Source organism: Tetrao urogallus, assembly GCF_951394365.1.
Source record: "Tetrao urogallus genome assembly, chromosome: 1".
Classification (NCBI taxonomy): domain Eukaryota; kingdom Metazoa; phylum Chordata; class Aves; order Galliformes; family Phasianidae; genus Tetrao; species Tetrao urogallus.
The window spans coordinates 76,571,001-76,592,005 of NC_136813.1; the positions used below are offsets into that span (position 1 = coordinate 76,571,001).

A 21,005-nucleotide genomic window follows, 5' to 3' on the forward strand; every position below is an offset into this window, starting at 1 on the left:
AAACATGTTTTAATATTCAAGCTCTTTTGATCATGCCTCGTAAATCAATCCCTCAATCTCTTTAATTATTTTAATTGCTCTTCTTTAAATTTCCCTTGCATGTAATTTTCTAATAGGAAGATTCCCCAAAATATCCCAGGCATGACCTAGTTAAGTAGTAGGCAAAGAGTAGTCATGCCAAAGGAACGGAAGAGAAAAATCTGTTAGTTTCTCCCTCAGTGATGGGATCCATCACTTGAAGGCATCTGTGGGCTTTCTGATGTTTCTGCTCTGTAAGACTACATATAATTTACTGTCTGCTTTCACTCCTACAGGTCAATACTGCAGATTTCTTCCTCTTGTTGGATACTTTCCTGCAGCTATATCAACATTTCCACTGTGAACCTTTTATTTTCCCACCCATATTCCTTTTTTGAATTTGTTCACGCTGTTTCGCCAGCTTTCCCATCTCCACCTAACTTAATGAGCAGCTGTGAAAACCATTTTTATCTAATTATTGTCCTTTACATTGAAATCTAAGAAAGATTTGATATTGTTCTCAGAAATAATTAATTTAGGCTTTCCAGCCCTTCAGATGAAGTCCAGTGATGATCCATAAAATTCCCAAGCATATAAAAAAGGATAGGGTAAGATGATTGTTCTGTTTCTTTCTTTCCATAGCAAGTTTAATTAAAAAGATAATGCTCCACCCATCTTCCAGTACTCGTCTAGAATGGTCGGCCTTAAGTAGCAAAATTAATGCCAGGAAAAGATCTGCTCTACTTTTTCCCCTGTAAATTGGTGAAGTTGTTCATGTGTATATAAGGGCATAATTGAGCTAGGCTCCTGGCACGTATGAACAAATACTTGAAGGTATATTTAGGTGACAACATCACCATTACTTTCTTCTGACTATTCCTCAATGGAAAGATAATGTAATTGCTTCAGCTAAACAAAAGGCATTGGTTATTTCCTTGTTGCACTGAAGTCTAAGACAGTAAGCTCCTGTATGTAATAACTGAAATGACTGCTACTGTTGCAAAGGTGAGAGACATCAGAGATCATGAAATACGGGAATTTTCCTGGCTGTCCTGTGGCAGCTTTATACCTGAAAAAAAAAAAAAAAAAAAAAAAAAAAAAAAAAAAAGTAGAGAGACCAGAGATAGTGGCAAGGAAGCAATGAATTTTTTATTCATTCATTCATTCTTTCTTTCATTTATTTATTTATTTATTTATTTATTTATTTATTCGGTTATTTATTTATTTATTTTTTCTCTGAGGGCACAGCACTAAGAAAAAGCAAAACTCTTGGTGAAACAGCAATGTGCACACCCAATTCCTTGCATATGGGGAATCAGGACTGGTGCAGTCCCCTGTATAACATGCAGGACTGGATCAAATACGTTTAACAGGAATTTGCAGAACCCCATACTTTGGCTAACTAGTTTTTTTTAACAGGTCTCTCATGGATTGGCAGAGTCAAATCAACACCAGCTGACAAAAATGAAATTGCTGCAAACCTGCAGACATCTCTGGCTTTTTTGATACATGTCTCCAGGGAACGTTTTTGCTTTACTCCAGATCTGTGGAATTGCAGAGCTTAAAACGCAGGCAATGAAAGCTTGCAACAAAAAAAAATGTTACCGCAACTTATAGAAATAATGACTGTGATACATTAGCTTATGTAAAAGTGATTTCTTGTAAATCCTTTTTATTTCTTGTAAAACTTTTTATTCTTTAAGCTGCAGAATGCCAGGAAATCACTGATACTGTCGTACTGTTCACATTTAGATCTCGTTTTTGCAGATTTCTGCAAGAAAGGAGTCCAAAGCTGTAACATTCGCAGTGCCTGACAACATTAATCATTGATCCTATTACTAACCGCTTCTGGGTGGGACGTTGCTGGGTTTGTAATTACATATGGCTCCTATCATTTGTGGTTTCCGCAAGCAATTCTAGTTATCCTTCGTTAAAGACTTTAAATAAAAGGTTTGTGAGATTCTCCAGCGCTAGCGAAGCTATGGGAAGGTAGCAACCTCTCTGTTCGGTGAGGGCAGGGGTGAGGAGCGGATCGGTGGCCCCAACGCTGGGGCTGCCCTTGCTGCTGGAGGCTGCTCCGTGGCCCCGGCGCTAGGAGACCGTCCAGGAATTTCGTTACGGGGGACTGAATCTTAAAAGAAACGGGTTGTATTTCTTTATTTTAGCCGCACGGTGCGGGCAGGAGCCGCCTGAGGGAGCACCCTCCGCCGCCATCTCCCGCCTTTTTCTTCTCCTTCCCCCCCCCCCCCCGGCTCCCCAGCGGCGGCCGCCATCTCGCCGCCCCCACGCCACCCTCCCCCTCGACCAACCCCCCGCCCCGTCCCTGAGCCGAGGGGTCGCCAACCGCCGCTCCGCCATCGCGGCCCCGCCCCGCCGCCATTACAGCCCCGCCCGGCCCGGCTCGCTCCCACCCCCGCGGCGCCGCCGCAGCCCCGCGCACATATAGGCTGCCCGCCGCACTCTGCGCGCCGCCGCCGCCTTCTCCAGGCATGGCACAGGGCTCTACCTCACTATGGCAGCAGCGCGGCACAGCACCCTGGACTTCATGCTCGGCACCACAGGTAACGGCGCGGCGAGGCCTCTCCCCGAGCTTCAGCCTTTCCCCCCGCCCTTCGCCCCTGGGGGTCGGGTCCCCTCCTTGGCGCTCGGCCCTGTGCAAGCACTCTGCGGCCTTATCTCGCAGTGGGCTCAGCGCGGCCTCTTCCTGCCCCAGCGGGCCTGCGGTAGGGCCGCGTGCGGTGCAGGTGCCCTCGGGCCGCCTGCTCGCTGCGCGTAGGGCCCGCTGGAGGGAGGCGGAGGTGGCGAGGCGAAGCGGGCCCCTCTGGAGCCGCTGCGAAGCCGTAGGGTGAAGGAATTGATAATAAAACGCGGCTTGAGGTGAGCTCTCGGGTTCTACGAAGCCCTGCTCCGGAGCTATCTGTAGAGGGCACGTTCGAGCCGACAAACGGAGGGGAGCCACCGCGTTTCTCTATGGCCAAAATGGGTAAAATGTGGGGGAGAGCTGAGATGGGTGACCGAGCACCGGGTGCCGAGCCGGGCCTGCCGCACTGCGCGTGGCCCTTCCTCGTAACTCCCGCAGGGAGGCGGGAACGAGGGCAGTTATCCGCATCTACACGAGGGATGTATCAGTATCTTGGGGGAGGAGGGAGGTTTCCTCTCATCCCAAGGGCTTTGTTGCATGCTGTGCCCTTGGTGGCTTTGCAGCATTTGTGCTTCGGTGAGATACTGAGAGCCAAGAGCAGGGAGGGGATGAGATTCTAATGGCTCTGATTCATTAGAATGCTCTGATGTATTTCGTGGCAGAAGTCTTTCAGTCTGTTTCATAGTGAGGTTTTATAGCGTGGTTTCAGCACTGATAGTGACCTGACACTGAAAAAGATACAGTATATAGTCCTGCTGTTGTCCTTGCATCTTGCCCTTGCTTGATTTTGACAAAACCAAGAAACTAAGTAGCTCTAAAACCTGCTTTTGTGGACCCTCCTGCTCCCTTTTTCTCCTGCTCTTGACTCAGTGACCTCTTTGCCTTTATGGTTTCCTGAACTTCAATGCATAGTATCAGTGCTGGTGTCTGCATAACAGTCAGGAGTGGTGGGGGGAGGAGCAGGACTAGGTGTGTGGAAAATAAGCTAGAGGTAAATTTCCCTGCTCTGTGGTATGGAAGCTGCAATATTAGTTAAAACCACTATCATAGTGTCTTCTTAAACTTATCTGAAAACAGACAATGCTTTCTCCTTCATTTCCATTTATCTTTGAAGACAATATTTGCATCTCTCTCCAGTTAAGATGGATCACGGAAACAACCAAAGTTGTAAAAGACCCACAAGATCATCAAGTCCAACCATCCACCTATCATCAATAGTTCTCACTCAACCATATTCCTCTCCACAACATCCAAATGTTCCTAAATGTATCTGAATGGGAGTGGAGGACGGACCAACTGCAGAAGAACTGCTGTATGGTCCAGAGGAGGGGAGAATCGTTTTTTTCCCTCTCTTGTGCTTGTTTAAGCATGGTAGACACCTTAAGTAAGAAGTGAAGAGCTTCACCCATAACTGCTCTGAAGCTTATTGTCCTGTGCTCATGTGACATTTTCCTCTCATCTATTGCTTGTGGCCCAGAGCATAAAGAATTGTCCATAAAGAAAAAGTGATGAAGGTAAACTTAGTGGTGCTGAAGGAGTTAAAGTTCAAAGCCCAATCATAGATCGCCAACTGATTACTTTTTTTCTGTGTAAGTTACATGGACAATAAAACTTGGAAGTGTTCTGTTATTATTTAGAAAATCCACTCATTTTTTTTTCTTGCTCCTCTGAGGCTTATATGTTATCATTACATTTCAGCTGAATTATCTCAGCAGAGTCTGACCTTCTTGGTAAGTGCACACTCTTTAAACCTCAAAATGTTACCTGTCCTCAGTTTGACAGGTTACTTTTAGTGGATCTTACAGCTTTTGATTTTATAACTCACAGAAACACAAAGATTTTGGGCTATGAGAGTAAGTATTCTTCAGTAGTAAGTTTGTATTATATTATAATGAATCTTGCAGTGAGTGTACGTGGTCATGGTGTCTATTTCTTCAGGGTGTGTTGGAATTGTTATATATGATGATTGAAGCCATTTGAATATGCTTTTCAGCGTAACTTGTTTTAATCCTCAGTCTTATGAGGGCCCTGAGGGAATAAAGGAGGGAGTGTATGGTTGGATGTCAATGAGAGGGTCTGCAGTATGTGGCTCTGTATGGATTTTGGGTAGGATTTTGATATGTGAATGCTTACACAGCCATGCCAAGAAGGACCTGGTGGTCCTGCTGGACACGAACTAGCAATGTGCCCTTGCACCCAGAAACCAGCAGTATCCTGGGCTGCATCAAAGGAAGTGTGGCCAAGGGGGTGAGGGAGATAATCCTGCCTCTTAACTCTCTGCTGATGCCTCAGCTGGAGGAATGTTTCCAAATGTGGAATCCTCAGTACAGGAGAGACATGGACCAGCGTCCTCATCTAGCTGTAGTGTCCCTGTTCACTTACTCAGTTATTTGCTGCAAAATGGTATAGGTTCCGATGGTGATTTCTGCTGGCTTTTTTTGGTTGTTGTTGTATGCTAAAACTCTTTACAAAATCTTCCTCAGGTAGCTTAGTCTCTCCAGGTATTGGGCAGTAGCTCATACTGAACGTATGCTTTTGTTCTGAAGAATGAATGCTGTATCTTGAGTGAATAATTTGTGTAGTAGGCACTTTTTTTTTTTTTTAAGTGTAAGATTGATAGTTGTTGGGGATATTGAGTGACACCAGAATGAAAACATGGTGGTAGGGAAGTTTAAAAAGGAGAACGTGGTATTTCTCTTGTTGGTTTCAGATGGGAGTGGGGGAAGTGCAGGAGAAGAAAGAGCACTGCCTTGGGAATGGGGTTGCTTGGGTCACATGAACTTAAGCATGCCAATTTCCTGTAAAGTTGAAAGAAAACTACAAATGCCTGTTAATGTAGTACAGAACTAGTAAAAGAGTCAGAAGAAAAGGGCCTCTTTTATTCTGTCTTAATAAAAATATTTCTAATAATGAATCTTCATGAGATTTTAATAGGCTGTTTGATAGAAGCAGGTCTGAACTTTTGAGTAAGGCAACCTGGCTTTGAGGTGGTCTCCTCAAGAGGTGTTTAAAGTAGCAACTGTAGAGCAGAAGTATCTTGCCTACCTGTGGCTCCTTGAGCTGATAAGTGGACGACTTCTGCAGGCAGGCAGTGTGGTGTTCCTTACCCTAAAATATAAGAGTAGTGTTTTAATGAAACCCTTGTTTGTGAAAAAGGAGCGGTTCGTTTTCCTTTTATAATTAGGGTGGTGGAGGCTTTAGTCATGCTTCTGACTTTTGGGCTGTTAGCATTCCTATCCCATTGACTGGTTAGTTCATCAGAAGCAAGGAATTTCAGATTTGAGACTCCATTCAGACTTGTTCTTGGCTATCCCTTCAGAAAGTTGCTTTGAAAAGGTAAAAGCTCATTGGAAAAGTAACTTGAAATGTGTTACTGTTTAGGGTTGTTGGGGGAACTGCACAGTTTGCAGCTGCACAGATGTGCTGGTAAAATTCAGCGTGGGACATAGGTGTGTGCTGGTGTGAGGGGGAAGCAGAGATTATTTGAGCTCATGCATTTAATGAAAAAAGTTCTTATAAAACTGTTGCGTGAATTCACTCTGGGAATTCCAGGGCTGTAGTGCAGGTAAGGCAGAACTTGTGTTTCTAAGGAAAAGGGGAAGTGAATGTGTGTGCATGTGGAGGAAAACAGAACAAGTGTTTTCATGGAGATGGAAAGAGGAGAGTATGACCTCTTGTAGGCTGAGCTTCCTTTTTTAGGCTCTCTGGCAGTGGCTTTTTTCCTGTCCACGGAGTCTGCAGTTCAATTCTGTAATTGCATGTGGGGGGAAAAATGTGAGAAATCTGTCAGCAATAGGAAGGCACATAAAAATAACAGCTGCAGCATTTCATGTCTGAAATGTTAATAGATGTGGCCAATATACTGAAAAGTAAGTTCTTTGCTTATCTTTTCTTTTTCCACATACCTTAACTGGTGCTGTGTGTATTGGATTTGACTTATGAAATTTCTCTGTATTCTTTGATCTGTGTTTTGCTGGGGAATTGTACCGCGTGCAGATAAAGCACAAACAAAAAGAGGAGCTGTGTATGTGTTTTAGTTCTGAGGGATTTTTTTTAAACAGGATGTGGTGAGGGCACTAACTGCTTTACAAGTTACATGAAATAAGTGAACTTGTCCTGGCTGAAGCATCCCTTAAAATGTAAGAAGGTGCTGTTAACTGCTGGCTGTGCTACAACTTACAGACTTGTGATGTGCTTCTTAACAATTAAGAAATGCTTTCAGGTGATGCTTCAGTATATGCTTAGGGGTATAAAGATTTAAAATGTCCTCACAATGTATTTACAGCTGGGATATAGAATCATAGAATCACCGAAGACTGACTTGAATTTATTAAAAAAAGAAAGTGTATTTTGGGGAGGCAAGACCCCCTTCCCCCCCAACCCCCCTTCAAAAAGGAGTAGCAAGCTCCTCTGCCTGTGCTGAATTGTGTGGTGTCTGCTATAGGAAGATACCTTGATATAGCTGCTGGTTGATTGCCTGCTGAACCAAACAATTCCAGTGCTTATTCATGGCTGATCCCACAAAGATGTATTGAAATAGAAGAAAGCAGGAAGAGATGGTAGCTTGGAAACTCTTGCAGGGTTGTTGTTGTTTCTTCCACGGTGCTTCAGAGCCTTGTGTATGAAGAAGGAAGGGTTAAACTAATGCTAAATGTTTGCTTACAGTTTCTAAGCTTATATGTGAAAATCTCATCAGCGAATCTTTTGTGAATGCTTGGCTATATATAGTTACTTTAATATTATTTCTAATGTTGATGTTGTTTGATATACTAGGGATGCTAGGGCTCTGTTTCATTAATGAGGCAGGTGCCTGCTTCTATGATCCGGGACTGGCTGCAGTTAGCTAGAAGGAAATGTTTGAGCATACTGTGGGGGAAGCAGCATCTCTTGGCTCTGTAGCTCATCTTGACCAGTTCTGGCAAGAACAGGGTTGTCTGAAGTGCCAAAGCATTTGACTGCTGTGATAACATGCAAGTGATACGCTTATCTCTTTACTTTGTTGGTTTATGTTATGTTATCAGAACTTGCTGACTCCTAGCTGATGGTGCATGTGTGAATGAAGATCACACAGATCAAGGTTAAACAAGACCCAAGTAAATGCCTTCTGGGGCTTGCAACTACGTTATTGACCTTGGTTGAAGGTGTATTTGCAGCCAGCTTACAGCTCCAGGTCAGGAATGAGCCCATGTGTGTTGTGCTGCTCCAAGCAGTGCCCCGCAGGCCTGCAGCCTCTTGTTCTTACAGGCTGGAGCCAGGGACGGGCCTGCCCTGCCTAGCAGTGTGAGGCTGCCCTATCAGGAGGCCTTTTCATAAGAATGGAAGCTTCCTATTTTTAGCAGCATGGGTTGCTGTAAACCCATTCCCTACATTTGTTGGTTTCCAGTGCTAAAGAGTAAAATGCTCTCTGAGAGGAATTCTGAAAATAGTTATCTGAATCTCCCACGTGATGTAAAGAATTTAATGGCTGCTTGTTGGGGCACGAAGCATCTCTCCCATGTGAAGGTGAAAGATACAGCATGAGAGATGTTCTCCTGAGGGCTTGGTTTGAGGCCACAGTACAAATTCACACAGGAAATGAGGGCTGCTTTTGACATGAATATTTCTATTTGAGGTAAGCTTCTGTGCCTTTTAAATAACAAATGCATTATGCATAGCAGCCATGCGGTGAAGTTTTTTTCCCTTCTTGTAATTCTCATTCTTGGAATAGGAAAATACTTAGGACAAGTAGTTACTGTCACCTTGCTTCATGTATTTCTGGAAAATGGTCGGGTTCCAGGTGGTAGATAATAAGCTGGAGAGCTTGAGCGTGTAGAATTCCCATTATGAAGTACACTTACTTTTTTTTTTTTCTTATTTTTTTAGATGGAAGGGCTACAGATGTTTCAACAAGTGATAATATTGTTTAAAATGCAAACAGACTTTGTATACCAGTTGATGGACTTTAGTTTACATGATACTGGAAGAGACAAATGTAGCTAGTGGAGCCTGTTGAAACCACCCATGTGGATATTAAGGTTTGAGCTTTGTGTCAGATGAAGGAAGTCTTAGAGCATGTATGTACTGAAGTATGGCACCTCTGTGCTCAGACTTAAGGTATGAAAAATGGTTTGCAAATGCCCCAGGACCAGATCTATTGGGATACAGAGTTACAGAAAGTTTAACGAATAACAGCCTTCTCATGCGGAATTCAGTTTGACCAAGAAGCAAGTCTTGGAAGAGTCTAGGCTCTGAGGCTAAACAATCTGTTTCGTGTCTCATGCATAATTGTTTCTGCTATTGAACAACAGTGAATTTCTACAGAATGGAAAAAACATAATCTTACAAAATGAAGTAATGAGAGGGAAGATAAGATTTTATTTCGTAAGCTTTTTTGCTAGTTTAATAATTAAAAGAGCAGTGTGACTTTCCTAATGTCAGATGCTGCTTTTAAGGCCTGTAAACATTTCTTCCATGGCCACCACAGAGCAGCAGGGCCTCTGATGAACTGTTGCTTAGCATTCCAGAAAATCTGCAATTAAGAAGTTGTTTACCATCACTTAGCTGTAATTAGATTCCGGGTTTAGCAAAACAACTTTTGAAGTCTATAATTTGAGAAAATACAGGAAGAAATTATCAATATCAAAGTGAATTGGAAAGAGAGTTTGGTAATGTTATTTAAATCTGCATGTTCTCTCTGTGTGTCTGTGGAAGATGTAGTGACCTAGAAGTTCTTTCCTGCTTTTGCCTGTTTCTATAGGAGCAGTGCTGATGTAACTTTTGGTGCAGGGTTGTCTGGGCTATGGGAATTTGGTGTCTTAAGATTTACTTTCTTTCTAGTGGACTGCTCTTATAGGCCTCACATTGCTTAGCTGAAAAACGGTAGTCAGTAGCTAGTTGAAAACATTCCCCTCAAAATGTACCCAGCAATGAAGGCTACTGGCAGCTTTGCTGATATATAACAAGGGGAAAGCCATCTGTGTGTTTTCTTGTGCATTCTCTTTAAACTTCCTTAGTGCATTGTAGTTAGGTATCATCAGTGGTGAGTTATTAGACATTGGTGAATCTGCAAGTGGGAATCCCGAGCTGGTGTAGCGAATAAGCCAGGAGGGGTTTGTTTGCAATGCCTGACTTGCTGAGTAACTCCTTTCTGTCATCGGAGATGATAATCAAATGCTTATGCAAAGATGATCAAGGGAGGTTCTGGAAAGTGGTTATTCTTTGTCTTCCTTCTTTCCCCCTCAGGTTGTTTCAGATTCAGACATGCTACAAATATTTTAACCTTGACTTTGCTGGCTCTGCTGTACTCAGCCATTGTTACAGCAAAGCTTTACTTTTGCCTTCTATTTTATTTACGATGGCCATAATAAATAAGTTCTGCTATAGACCAGTGTCTGCTGTGCTTGAGTGCTTTTCTTTTTGCATGGGTGTGCATTTTCTGGGATGCTTTTGTGGAGGATGATTACCTTCTCCTGGAGAGGAAGATGTGTGTACATGGTGTTACTTCCAACTTTATCAGATTTACATCATGTAAGTGAGTGGGTAGGGATAGGTGGCAAGGCTCAATTGCTTCATATAAGTGATATGTTTTAAGCCTTCTTTCAGTGGTTCTCCATGGTTTAATAAGACAGCCTCTACTCAAGTGTGTGGCTGTACTTGTAGCAATCCCTGAGATAGCTGCATCCTCAGCTGGTTGATAGGAGTTATCCTTCCTTACCACTGAGTGGCTCTAAAAAGCAGAATGCCTTCAGTGAGGCTCTGATCTTCTGAATGTCACAGTTATGTCACTTGGGGAAGTACTCCTGTGGGTTGACTCAGTAGGAATTAATATGCAGCCCAGTTAAAAAAAAAAAAAAAAAAAAAATTAAAAAAAAAAAGCGCTCATGTCTACAGCTAATTTTAAATTAGTCATCAAGTGTGAGCCAGCTCTAAGTTGATAGCAAGTATTTTATTTTGGTTGTTTCAGTATGCATCTTGCAGCAACTGACTCTTTGTGCTTGAAGAGATTTGCCTGTACAGCTAGCAACCTCATGTATCCAGGTGCTTGCTTATTCAAACACGAAAATGAATTCAGTTAGCATACTGGTTTAGTGGCTAGCTTTGCATTAAAGTGTTCTGTCATTGCTGTGATCAGATTATTACAGAAGAACTGATAGTATGTATGTAGAACTCTTTCCTCGTCTCCCTCTTGTGTCACTATGGCACTGGCAAGAGCTTCTAGTGGAGTTCTGACCTTTGACTGTCTCAGATTTGTTTATAGCTAGGTAGGTCACCGGCAGGTAGTTTTGTACAAACAGTTGCTCCATAAGCAGCTGCTGACAGAAGAATGTAAGGATATGTTAAATCTGACTTTGTTACAAGCTAAAACGTTGCATAGACTTACTTGAATAGCATTAAGATGCTATAATGTGGATGTGAGTGTTCTCTGGAATTACTGCTACTCTTTAGTGTAATTGAATTAAGTTATTCCACATCTGAGAGCTTTGGATTCATTTAATTGAGATTCTTATATTCAGTTCTCAGGTAGCTAGCTGGACTGGCTGTGCCACGGAGGGGTGCATGCACAACTGTGGATTTGGTTTTTGGGGGAAGAGTCAGACCTCAAGTGACATACAGTCTTGCCCCGAGGGTTTGTGGTTACATCACTAGTTAGGTACTAATTCACCCTTCCTGCTTGCTCCTTTTTGCATTAACGTTACCTCTTAAAATATGTCTCTGGAGCATGAGATGACACTGCTAATGTAATGGAACAGGCAAGAATATAGAAATGAGGAAAAATAGGAGTGCTCTGTTTGGCACTGCAGTCCTAGGTTGGCATTCGTTAACAGAAGGAGAACATCTAGAGTTGAGCCCCTAATCAATAGGATGCTTTAGGGAAAAGGTGTTAAGTGACTGTGGATTGTATGTGGCAAAGGAAGAGAGCTTGCTTTTAACTTCTACAGAAATCTAGCAGATAGGAGAGTTGAGTATTGCAGGAGGAATATGTTCAGCTAAGTAAAGAGGGAGAAAAATGCGATCCAGGAAAAATCAACAAATGGCATTAAAAGCTTCTGGTATCTAGAGAGAGATTTAGAATCTCATGGAAGTGTTTTGCATGTATTTCTCTTGGCAATCTGAACTGATGGAATAGTATCTTGTGAGGAAGGGTAAGGGGCGAATTTTGCTAGGAGCCTTCAGTACTTTAAGAGCTCCTCTTTATTTCTGGTAGACTTCATGAACAATTCCCAAAAGGACACTTGGATGCACTTGATTTATATCAACTCTGGTCCTTATGTAGAGGTACTGGCAAGTTCATGCATTGCTTTGTAGCACAGTATAGCTTGACTTGCCTGTAGTCACTATTTATAGCATGAAGCACTCGGGGTTGTGTTGTGGGGCACAGGATCCATGAAAATTCGCTAGGAAAAAGCCACCTTCTATTCTTAACCTACTGTACTGCAGAATAATGAAATCAAACAAGTGCATAGAGAAAGCTGAAACTGATCTTTCTTTTGTAGAAGTGTGAATAGCAGGTGACTGCTTACCTCTAATTGCCTTTTTAAAACCTCATCCAGTGCTGTGCATGACTTTGTTGACTTCGGTGTATAAATTCTCATGGTGTGGTTGATTCCCACAGGTGCAAATTAATTGAAGAGGGGGATTGTAATCTAGCTTTCTGCTACCTGGTGTGCTCTGCTCTCACAAAGCTGGCAAATGTGAAACAGAAGGATTTTTCCTGTGAAGGTGTTCCTGACAGGGGACTCCCAGACATGCTTGTTGGTAAAGCACATTGCTTTTCATTTGTATCTGTTAAAGTGTTTTTAATCTCAAGAATGAGGTCATAAAGGAATACTTTAGGCAAGTGCTGTTAATTTGAGCTCTAGCTAAAGCTTTCACTGGATAGTGTGTTTCATTAGTGTGAAACATTTAAAGAAAAAATACTCTACCAAAGGATGGTGAGTAATAACTAGCTGTCTGCAAGTAACACACTGCTCTGTATTCTCATGCTGAGGGTGGAGGAGCCCTGGTAGTGTGAGGGTGAGATGAGAAATAAGGGAAGGGTTGTCACTGACAAGTTTTATTTCTGTGTTTTGGTCTAAAGCAAATCCATGGCCTTTTGAAATACAAGCACTGGAACCTAAAGTTCCTTGTGAGTTCTGGATTTTAAAACCTGAGTATTTTGTTTGCTGTAGTTACCCTTTAATTCTTTGAGTTCTGTACTCAACTTCGAGTGAAGGAACATAACTGAGGAACAATTGGCATTGAAAAAATGCCTTGGATCCTGTATGGAAATGAGAAGAACTTCTAAACCTGGTGCCTGGGCTTCCAGTGAGTGGTGGTGGCCTTGCTCCTCTGTGGTGCACTTGGCTGGTCTGCTGTCCTCTTCAGCTGATGTTGGGACCTGACCAGGCTAAAAGCTGCATGCTTCTCTCAGTGCTGTATTCGTCATTCTCCTACCTTGCCTCTGTTCATTTGCTTGGCCAGTGAAATTTTTTATAGAGCTGAAATTTTCAGGTAGAGCGCCCACATGTGGACTTCAGGCTTGCACAGTGCGATGATGTAATATATCAAATGATGAGTTTGCATGGCTCTGAACAGTAGCAAGGTGCCAACCATTGAGGCTGCAGTCTTATGTAGAACATGCAGGATATGCTAATAGTATGCTAATTCTCAATGCATTCTTAATTAAGGCATTGCATTTCATTTCATTTGATTTCTTTTCACCTCTCTGTTAAGAGTTTAGCTACCAAGGGAAAAATACAGAAGCATGTGAGAGTGCTTTAACATGATTTATTGTTTCTCTGATGTTATGTTCTTGTTCCCTACTTCCTGTAGGGTTCAAAATCAGGATTATGAGGTGAATATTCTTAAACAAGATATAATCTGTTCCCATAACTTGCGAAGACTTTAAGTCCTCTGGTATGAGGAGATCTTAAAACATAATATTTTTTTTTAACTAGTCTTGTCCTATAGCAGATCACAGAGATTGGTGTTAGAGTATCTGGTTGAAACTGGCTGGCATTACACATGAGGGACAGCCTGGATGCTTACAGTTTGTGGGGCCTTTGAGCTGCCCTCGTGTTTGCAGATGACTGTTAATTCCTGTCTGATAAAACTCCAGAGGAATGTCTGTGATTGTTCCAACATCTCTTGAAGTGTGTTGTGTTGCCAAAACCATCTGGCTTTAACTGATTGGTCACTAACTCTTTAGAGAACTATGCATCTCCCAGATCTTCTATGCAGTATTCTTGTTTCTGTTCTGTAGAGTTGAAATACTGGGTCTTTTCATTCCTTCTGGCAAATATCAACTATTTAAAACAGTACTTAGTAACCTGAATTTGCCTCCTTTGTTGCTGAGTAGTACGCACACTTGCAAAAAAGGCAACCTACTTGGAATCAGCATTGAGATGTTAATTTAGTCTCTTCCTAGTGGTTTTATTACCATTGTCCTTTTTTCATTTAACACTTGTTAGAGCATATCTCAGTTTGGAGTGAGGTGGTGGCAAGTGGGAGAGAGATCTTGAGATTCCTGAAGCTTTGTGATGCCTTCAAACAACCGCTGATGCCTTAAAAGGAGTCTCCCAACTTTGGTGGATTAATTAATTAGCCCTCCGAGGCAAACCTTGTGTGGTACAACCAAAAGGAGACCCGATGAAAGAGCATGTTATTCTAACTTCATGAAGTTAATCGCATAATAGGAAGAAGTTACGCCTGGCTGCTTAGCAAAGAAATCTGCTGTAGAATGATGAGCAGCTTGTGAGGGATTAGTATCTTCATAGAGCAGAAAAATGTGATGACTTATCCTGTGGTCTCTGCCAAAGCATGTCCTGCAGGAATCCTTGGGGTTGCTGAAAGATGAATGGGGTTTGAACACAAGTTCTTCCAGAGGATCTCTTTTTCAGCGTATTAAGTGTCTTGCAGGGGTTGCAGAAGTGAAGTGGTGTAGGAGTCAGTCACATACTAGTTCTGTGTGAGGTTTTGTGCTAATTTGCTGACCTGGAAGGGTATGGCATGATATTGAAGTTACTGTCTGTGTCATACCAGAACAGCATTAAAGAACATGGATTTTGTAAATGATAAAGGAGAACAGAAAGCAAAACAAATGGTGAACAAGGAGGAAAAAAAAAAAAAAAAAGAGATCAAGGGGAGAGAAACATCTCTCTCCTTCCCAATGCAAAGCTGCAAAAACTAGGATCAATTTAGGAACTCTAATTATGATTGTTTCTTTTGTGGTTATGTTCTAAAATATGTTGGCTTGACTGTCTCATCTATTATTGCTGGAACCACAGTTATTTAACAGACACTTTGCTTGTTGCGTTCTTGTGATTTTTACCTGACTGATGCTGAATATTAAGTACAAAAATGTAATGGTACAAATCATGTGCATTTCACAGTAGGGTAGGGAAGAAAAAGCTTCATAATGATAGCAGACCTTGTAGATGCTCCCTCAGTGAGGATACAAATCATCAGTGGGTCTGCTTACTGACTGACAGAGGGTTACAGTTGTGCTAGCAGTTAAATTATTCATTGCTCTCTAATGATACTTGTTTTCTGTTAATTAGAATTAACAATTAATGGGGAGTTAATGAGTGAGACATTAAAGACAAGAGGTAAATATCTCAGAATATAAATTAAAGGTCAGGCAATATGAGCAGTAAGAAGCTGGGCCTTTTTGCTTCTCATAAGTGTTCTTGGCAAGGTATTGGGAATTGGCTTGCTCTGAACTTAATGCAGATGGAAAATTAAAGGTGCTTTTGCCTCTGTTTCTGTCTGTCTGATGAAAAATGGAATTAACAGTGTAGTCTTCATGGATAACAGATGCATAGGTTGCAGTAATCTGATTTCAATTTGTCTGGTTGTTTGCTTATTCTAGATGAGACAAACTGTGCAATTTATTTGGTATAGTTCTCTTCATTTGCTCGAAACATGCATGCATCAGGAACATGCTGGAAGCTATTGCTGGTTGGTTTTTGGAGGTGATACTTGTTTCCAAGGTATCCAAAAGTAATTCCTCTCATTGTGTGGCCTTGGCCCATGATGTCAGAAGCAAATGTTTGTGGCTTGTAAGCACTGAACCTTCCCATCAATATCCCATTACATTTTGTGGCTGTGAGGCAGCAGAGGAGCAATCTGACACATTGGCGTCTCACACAGAAGTGTAATGGAGACAAAGGTGTGTCTTTGAATTTCTCTGTGCAGAAAAAAAATGGCACCCATTGATACTCACCGATGCTTGCTGAATGTTTATGGAGACCATTCAGTGAAGGTGAGCACACTGAGGTGGGGCAGGAGGTCACCTCTGTGGCTACAGGTTGTTACGAGCATAGCATGGAGGCTCTTGTTCATCACTAGCAAAAATGAATAGCAAAAGGTGGTGGCTAGGTTGAAAAACAGTGTTTTGTAGCTGAGAATTCCATCTGTTGAACAGTGCTGTTGTGCTCTTTGAATCTGTAGTTTTCATGGAAATAAATAGGAAGCACTAGTTCTTGAGCAGCCTGCATGTATGCAGTTGCGGGCTGTGAATAAAACCAAATTGTCTTAGAATAGTTCTTTAATTGGGGCTGGGTGGGACAATGTCAGGGCTAGAAGCATTGAGTTATAAACAGTCTGCAAGTAGCTAAGCCAGTTATTTCTCAGTTATTTTTGATCTTTGTGATATTTGCATTTTGTATGGCTATAATGGCTGAGTCTTTTGCACATATGAAGCAAAATGATTATACTCACCTCACTGCAGCTGTCTGTGGCTTCTCACTGACACACTTACTGGTGTGACAGTCTCACTAGCTTGATTTCAGTTCTGATAGGTGTAGCTTTATCAGATCATTGATTAACTTCTGTAGTCAACTCCAAACAGCTGGTGGATCTCAGCTTGTTTTTGGGAAATCTGTTTGAACTGAGTGCTTAAACAGTAGTTATAGCAAGTATTCCTATGCACTTCCAAAAAAAAAAAAAAAAAAAAGACTTTAGAAAAAAAAATCTTATGCATGCACCAAACTCATTGCTTCTAACATCAGCATCTTCTAACTGAAGAAATACTTATGTATAAAGCATTGGCTTTCTTTTGAAAAAGTCCTCAGTTACTTCCAAGTGGATTTATTTTCATAGCGTCTTGAAGATTGTGCATGTAAGTCTGTATTGCCCTAGGTGTTGGAGAAAATGACATTTCTCCCTGGGTTCTTAATCTGCTTGTGGGATGGAATGCAGATGGAAAATTAAAGGTGCTTTTGCCTCTGTTTCTGTCTGTCTGATGAAAAACGGAATGAACAGTGTAGTCTTCATGGATAACAGATGCATTGGTTGCAGTAATCTGATTTCAATTTGTCTGGTTGCTTGCTTATGCTAGATGAGACAAATCTATCAGATTAGCCTGACCGTTCCTGTGAGAACACCTCACAATACCAATTCTGTCAATCATTTACTAAGTGGAAGGCTGGTGTGAGTTGTCGAATTATGTTTTTCATCATTTTTTTTCATTCAGTAACTCTTCTAAGTCACTGATGTAAGCTAAGTACACTTTAGAGGACATATCTCAAATACTTTAATTTAGCAAGCATTGAATATCAAGTAAATTTTGAAATTTGTCTTGCTCATCCTACTGTTCCCAGACTAACATGCGTTCAGAAATTTTATCAATCACTCTTCAGGAAGGAAATTGTATGTTTTGACGCATGTCAAGGTGGGAGTAAATGCATCTTTGCTTCTATTTTAATTTGTATTAGCATTAATTTAACATTACTGTGTGCTGAGAGTCAGTTGTGTGGTGCATTGAAAATATCTTTCTCCTTCGCTTCTGTTGGTTCAAGGAGTGGAAGAGAAAATGATCACTATTTAGGTAGGACAGCTTGCTCTATCTACTTTTATTGCCTTAAGCCAGGGTAAGTTAACTACCAGGCTTCTTCTCAGTGCTGCTGTTTATTTGTGGGATTGTGGGTTGTGGAGGTTGTTGTGGTTGTTGTTGGGCTTTTTAAGTAATAAAACTAATTACATGAATAAGACTTGGATTGCCTTAGCATACAGGAATTGACCAGTAATAATAGACATAGGGAAAACCACTCATTCTGGGAATTGTAGATTAAGACTTTTTTTGTGCAGGGATAAAGACTGATTAAAAAAAAAAAAAAAAAACTTTGGTGGAATCTCCATGAACTAGAAAATATCTGTATGGATTGGGAAATGCATGATAGTAGTTTTGTGCTGTTTTTCCTCTGTCTTTGTGAGATCAACTATGAACTCGAAAGCAGTTGCTCAAGCAGAACTCAAGGGAATAGCTGTGTACCGTGTTGCCAGCAAAAACTTTTCAGTGTCAATACAAAGAAAAGAAACAAAACAACAACAACAAAAAAACCTGATTTAACTGGAAAATTCTCAATGATTATTTCCATGTCTGTTCTACCTTGCAGCTGATTGTAATGCCGTTCTTAAAGCTCTACAGCCTGTTTTTCAAGAGCAGGGAATGACAGAAACAGTTCATAACTGGGAAGATCATGGCTATTTGGCAACCTACATCAAAAAAAATGGCAGGTGAGTGGATTTTCCTTTTTATTTCCCATCTGTCTACACTTAGAAATATTTTTCTTCCTTTATTAGATGTTACAGGGTGCAGGTAGAGGAGACTTCTTTCACCCATTTTGTGTGTGAAATTACTCTAAAACAATGCAGAATACTGTGGAGAACATTGTGCCACCTTCTAACATAGTTATGAGAGCAGTTGAACTAGTCCATTGTCTGCTTGTGCAGGGTACACAGGACCACATCCAGGTGGCTTCTGCTGATCTCCAAGCAGGAGACTCCACGGCCTCTCATGGCAGCCTGTGCCAGTGCTCTGTGGTGCCTGTACAACACAGAAGTGCTCCCTAGTGTTCAGAGGGAACCTCCTGTAGTCCAGTTTGTGCCAATTGCCTCCTCTCCTGGCACTGAGCACCGCTGTAAAGGTCAGGGCTTCATCTTCACTGCACCCTCCATTCAGGTGTTTATAGTTATTGAGATCTCCCTAAGCCTCTTCTTTGTTGGAATTAACAGTCCCAACTCCCTCAACTTCTTCTCATGGGAGAGAGACTCCAATTTCTTCATCTTTGTTCCCTCTGTCAAGCTCTTTCCAGTAATTGTCTTCTACTGAGGAGCCCAAGAGCTGGATCCTGCACTGCAGGTGTTGCCTCACCAGTCACAGTGGAATAGTGGGAGAAGTTTGAACTTGAACTGAAGCTCTTGAACTGCTGGTGGTGTTTTCCCTACTGCAGCCAAGGATACTGTTACCCTTTCTGACTGCAAGGGTATACTCAAATTGGTTGTCCATTAGGCCTCCTAAGTCCTTTTCTGAGGAGCACTTGGGTGTCTCCCAGTATGTGCTAGTGTCTGAGGTTATTCCTACTCAGGTCAGGACTTTACACTTCTCCTTGTTGAATTTTTGAGATTTTTATAAGCCCACATGTCCAGCCTGTTCAGCACTCTATGGATAGCTGTGCAGCCAGCAGCAGTACATGTTCAGTCATTCAGCTTTTAGTTGTGCTGCCAAACACATCTTCTAATATTTTTGCACTGGAGGATAGTTGTCAGTATTCCTACTGCTGTGATAAGATGAAGGATAGGGTGCTGGGCCTAGTGGCCTTCCAGCAGGGGAAAAAGTGGTCTGTTATGCTGTATCTTAGTTCTAGATATCTTGGTATTGTTGGTATTGTTTACTGTGTTAAGTAACAGAGTTGGGTGGTAGTGCAGTGTCTCAGACATCCATGTCCATGAGCTGCATGTGCCTGAATTTATTCTCTTGGGTTAGACCAATAGTTTGTCTGTGAAAGAGCTGGCAGGGTTCCTTATTTCAGAGACTACTCCCAGAAGACAGCATCACTGAAGCTTTGTGGTTTGAGCTGCTTTTGCTGTCATGTAGTTGTATCAAGTAGCCTTACTTCTCCCTCATGCCTTGCTCCAGGGTATGCAGTACATGCAGTCAGCCTTATGATAACAAAATTCTTCCCCAGTGACTTGTAGTGCCTCTGGTGCTTTGGATGCTTTGAGGAGGCAGTTGGTGAGATGAAGGAGAAACCTCACTCAAAAGGAGAGGACAAGTGGAGTTAAGTGTAAGCATGGATGGGGCGTACCTATTCTCAGAAGAGTTCATCTCCTTGAGCCTTCCAGGCTGAATGCAACTAGTTGATTATTGCTTCTGTTTAGTAGTGTAACACAACAGGCATCTCTTTGACTAGCAGCATTAATCTTTTCAACTCACTATGAGAAATACCAGAGAACACTGTTTTGGAAGACAAATGGGGACCTGAACATCTTGATATTTAGAGCACCCTTAAGTAAGACGTAAGAAGTTTATCTCCTACAGCATTACTTTTTGTCATTCTTGATTTGCATGGGCCGACTTGCTCTACCACTTAATTCAGCATATTGGTTTTAGCAGTAAATGTAGCATTTGTCCCTTCTCCCTATTCCGTAACAGAAATGTGGTTAACTGTCAGTGTTTTCGATCTTGATCTGTATGTAAACCACTGTAGCGACGTTAATGCTAAACTGCATACAAATGTTGTCAGCTCAGAGTTACACTGGCAAGTGGAGCTGCTCAACCCTGTAATTATTAAATAAATGCTCAAATGAAAATTCTAATATGGCACGGATGCTGCTCTTCTAAGAGGAGCAGTTCAGGAGGTCATCGTAAGTACAGTGAAATGAAAGAAGGAAGAACGCCACGATGGAAGAGCTAAATATTAAGAAGAGACTGTTCACATTTCAAGTGATTCTTAGTGCAATTCTATTTATAAATCAATATGGGCTCTATTTTAATGCTAGCAATTTTGTCTGCTTTTTGAAGACTTTAAAATATTGCACGTTTTTAATGCTACTCAAAATGAACTAAAATAGAAAAATGCTGTCTGATACAATTAGTGTGAAAGTAGCCTGGGAATGCAGACTTCTTTCCCTTCAAAGTGAGGGCCTTCTTGAAATTAAGTAGTATATAGTGGAAAAGCAGAACAAAAGCTGATGAAGGGCAGATAATGTGACTGAAGCTGCGGTTTTTGCATATGACTTCCTGTAAGGATGCAGGGTACAAAATTTCCCTGGCAAGTGGCAGGGAGCTGACTAGTTTGCTCAAGCATGAAAGATGCATGACCATACTGTGAGGAAGTGATGCGAGGGTGTGCATGCACATGCATTTTCTAATCATCCATAGATGACTGAGCAAGTCAAATGTGCAACCAATGTAAGCTGGGTATTAACCCCAAGAAAAGTGTATGTTTGATATTGGATAGTACTATTTTGTTCAGGAATGCCTACAGTCCAATACCTGTGCTGATAGCCTGCACCATGCCCTGTTACAGATTGTTGAGATGCAGGCACTGCTGTTGGCAAAACTTTTTGTCTTTGACAAAATACTGTGTGAACAGCTCTGTGA

General features: G+C 41.7%; 1 protein-coding gene across 2 annotated transcripts in view; it reads left to right on the top strand.

The window, feature by feature from the left end:
* Positions 1 to 2,506: 2,506 nt before the first annotated feature.
* Positions 2,507 to 21,005, top strand: part of SMS (spermine synthase) — a gene marked incomplete at its 5' end in the record, with an annotated part of 44,034 nt that continues 25,535 nt past the window's right edge. Inside the window, 2 exons of one of the 2 annotated variants that reach the window (XM_079546008.1) lie at positions 2,507 to 2,579; positions 18,016 to 18,136. In XM_079546008.1, the coding sequence (XP_079402134.1) occupies positions 2,531 to 2,579; positions 18,016 to 18,136 (170 nt within the window). The remainder of the gene's footprint in view (positions 2,580 to 18,015; positions 18,137 to 21,005) is intronic. The other variant, XM_079546007.1, reaches the window with a different exon arrangement.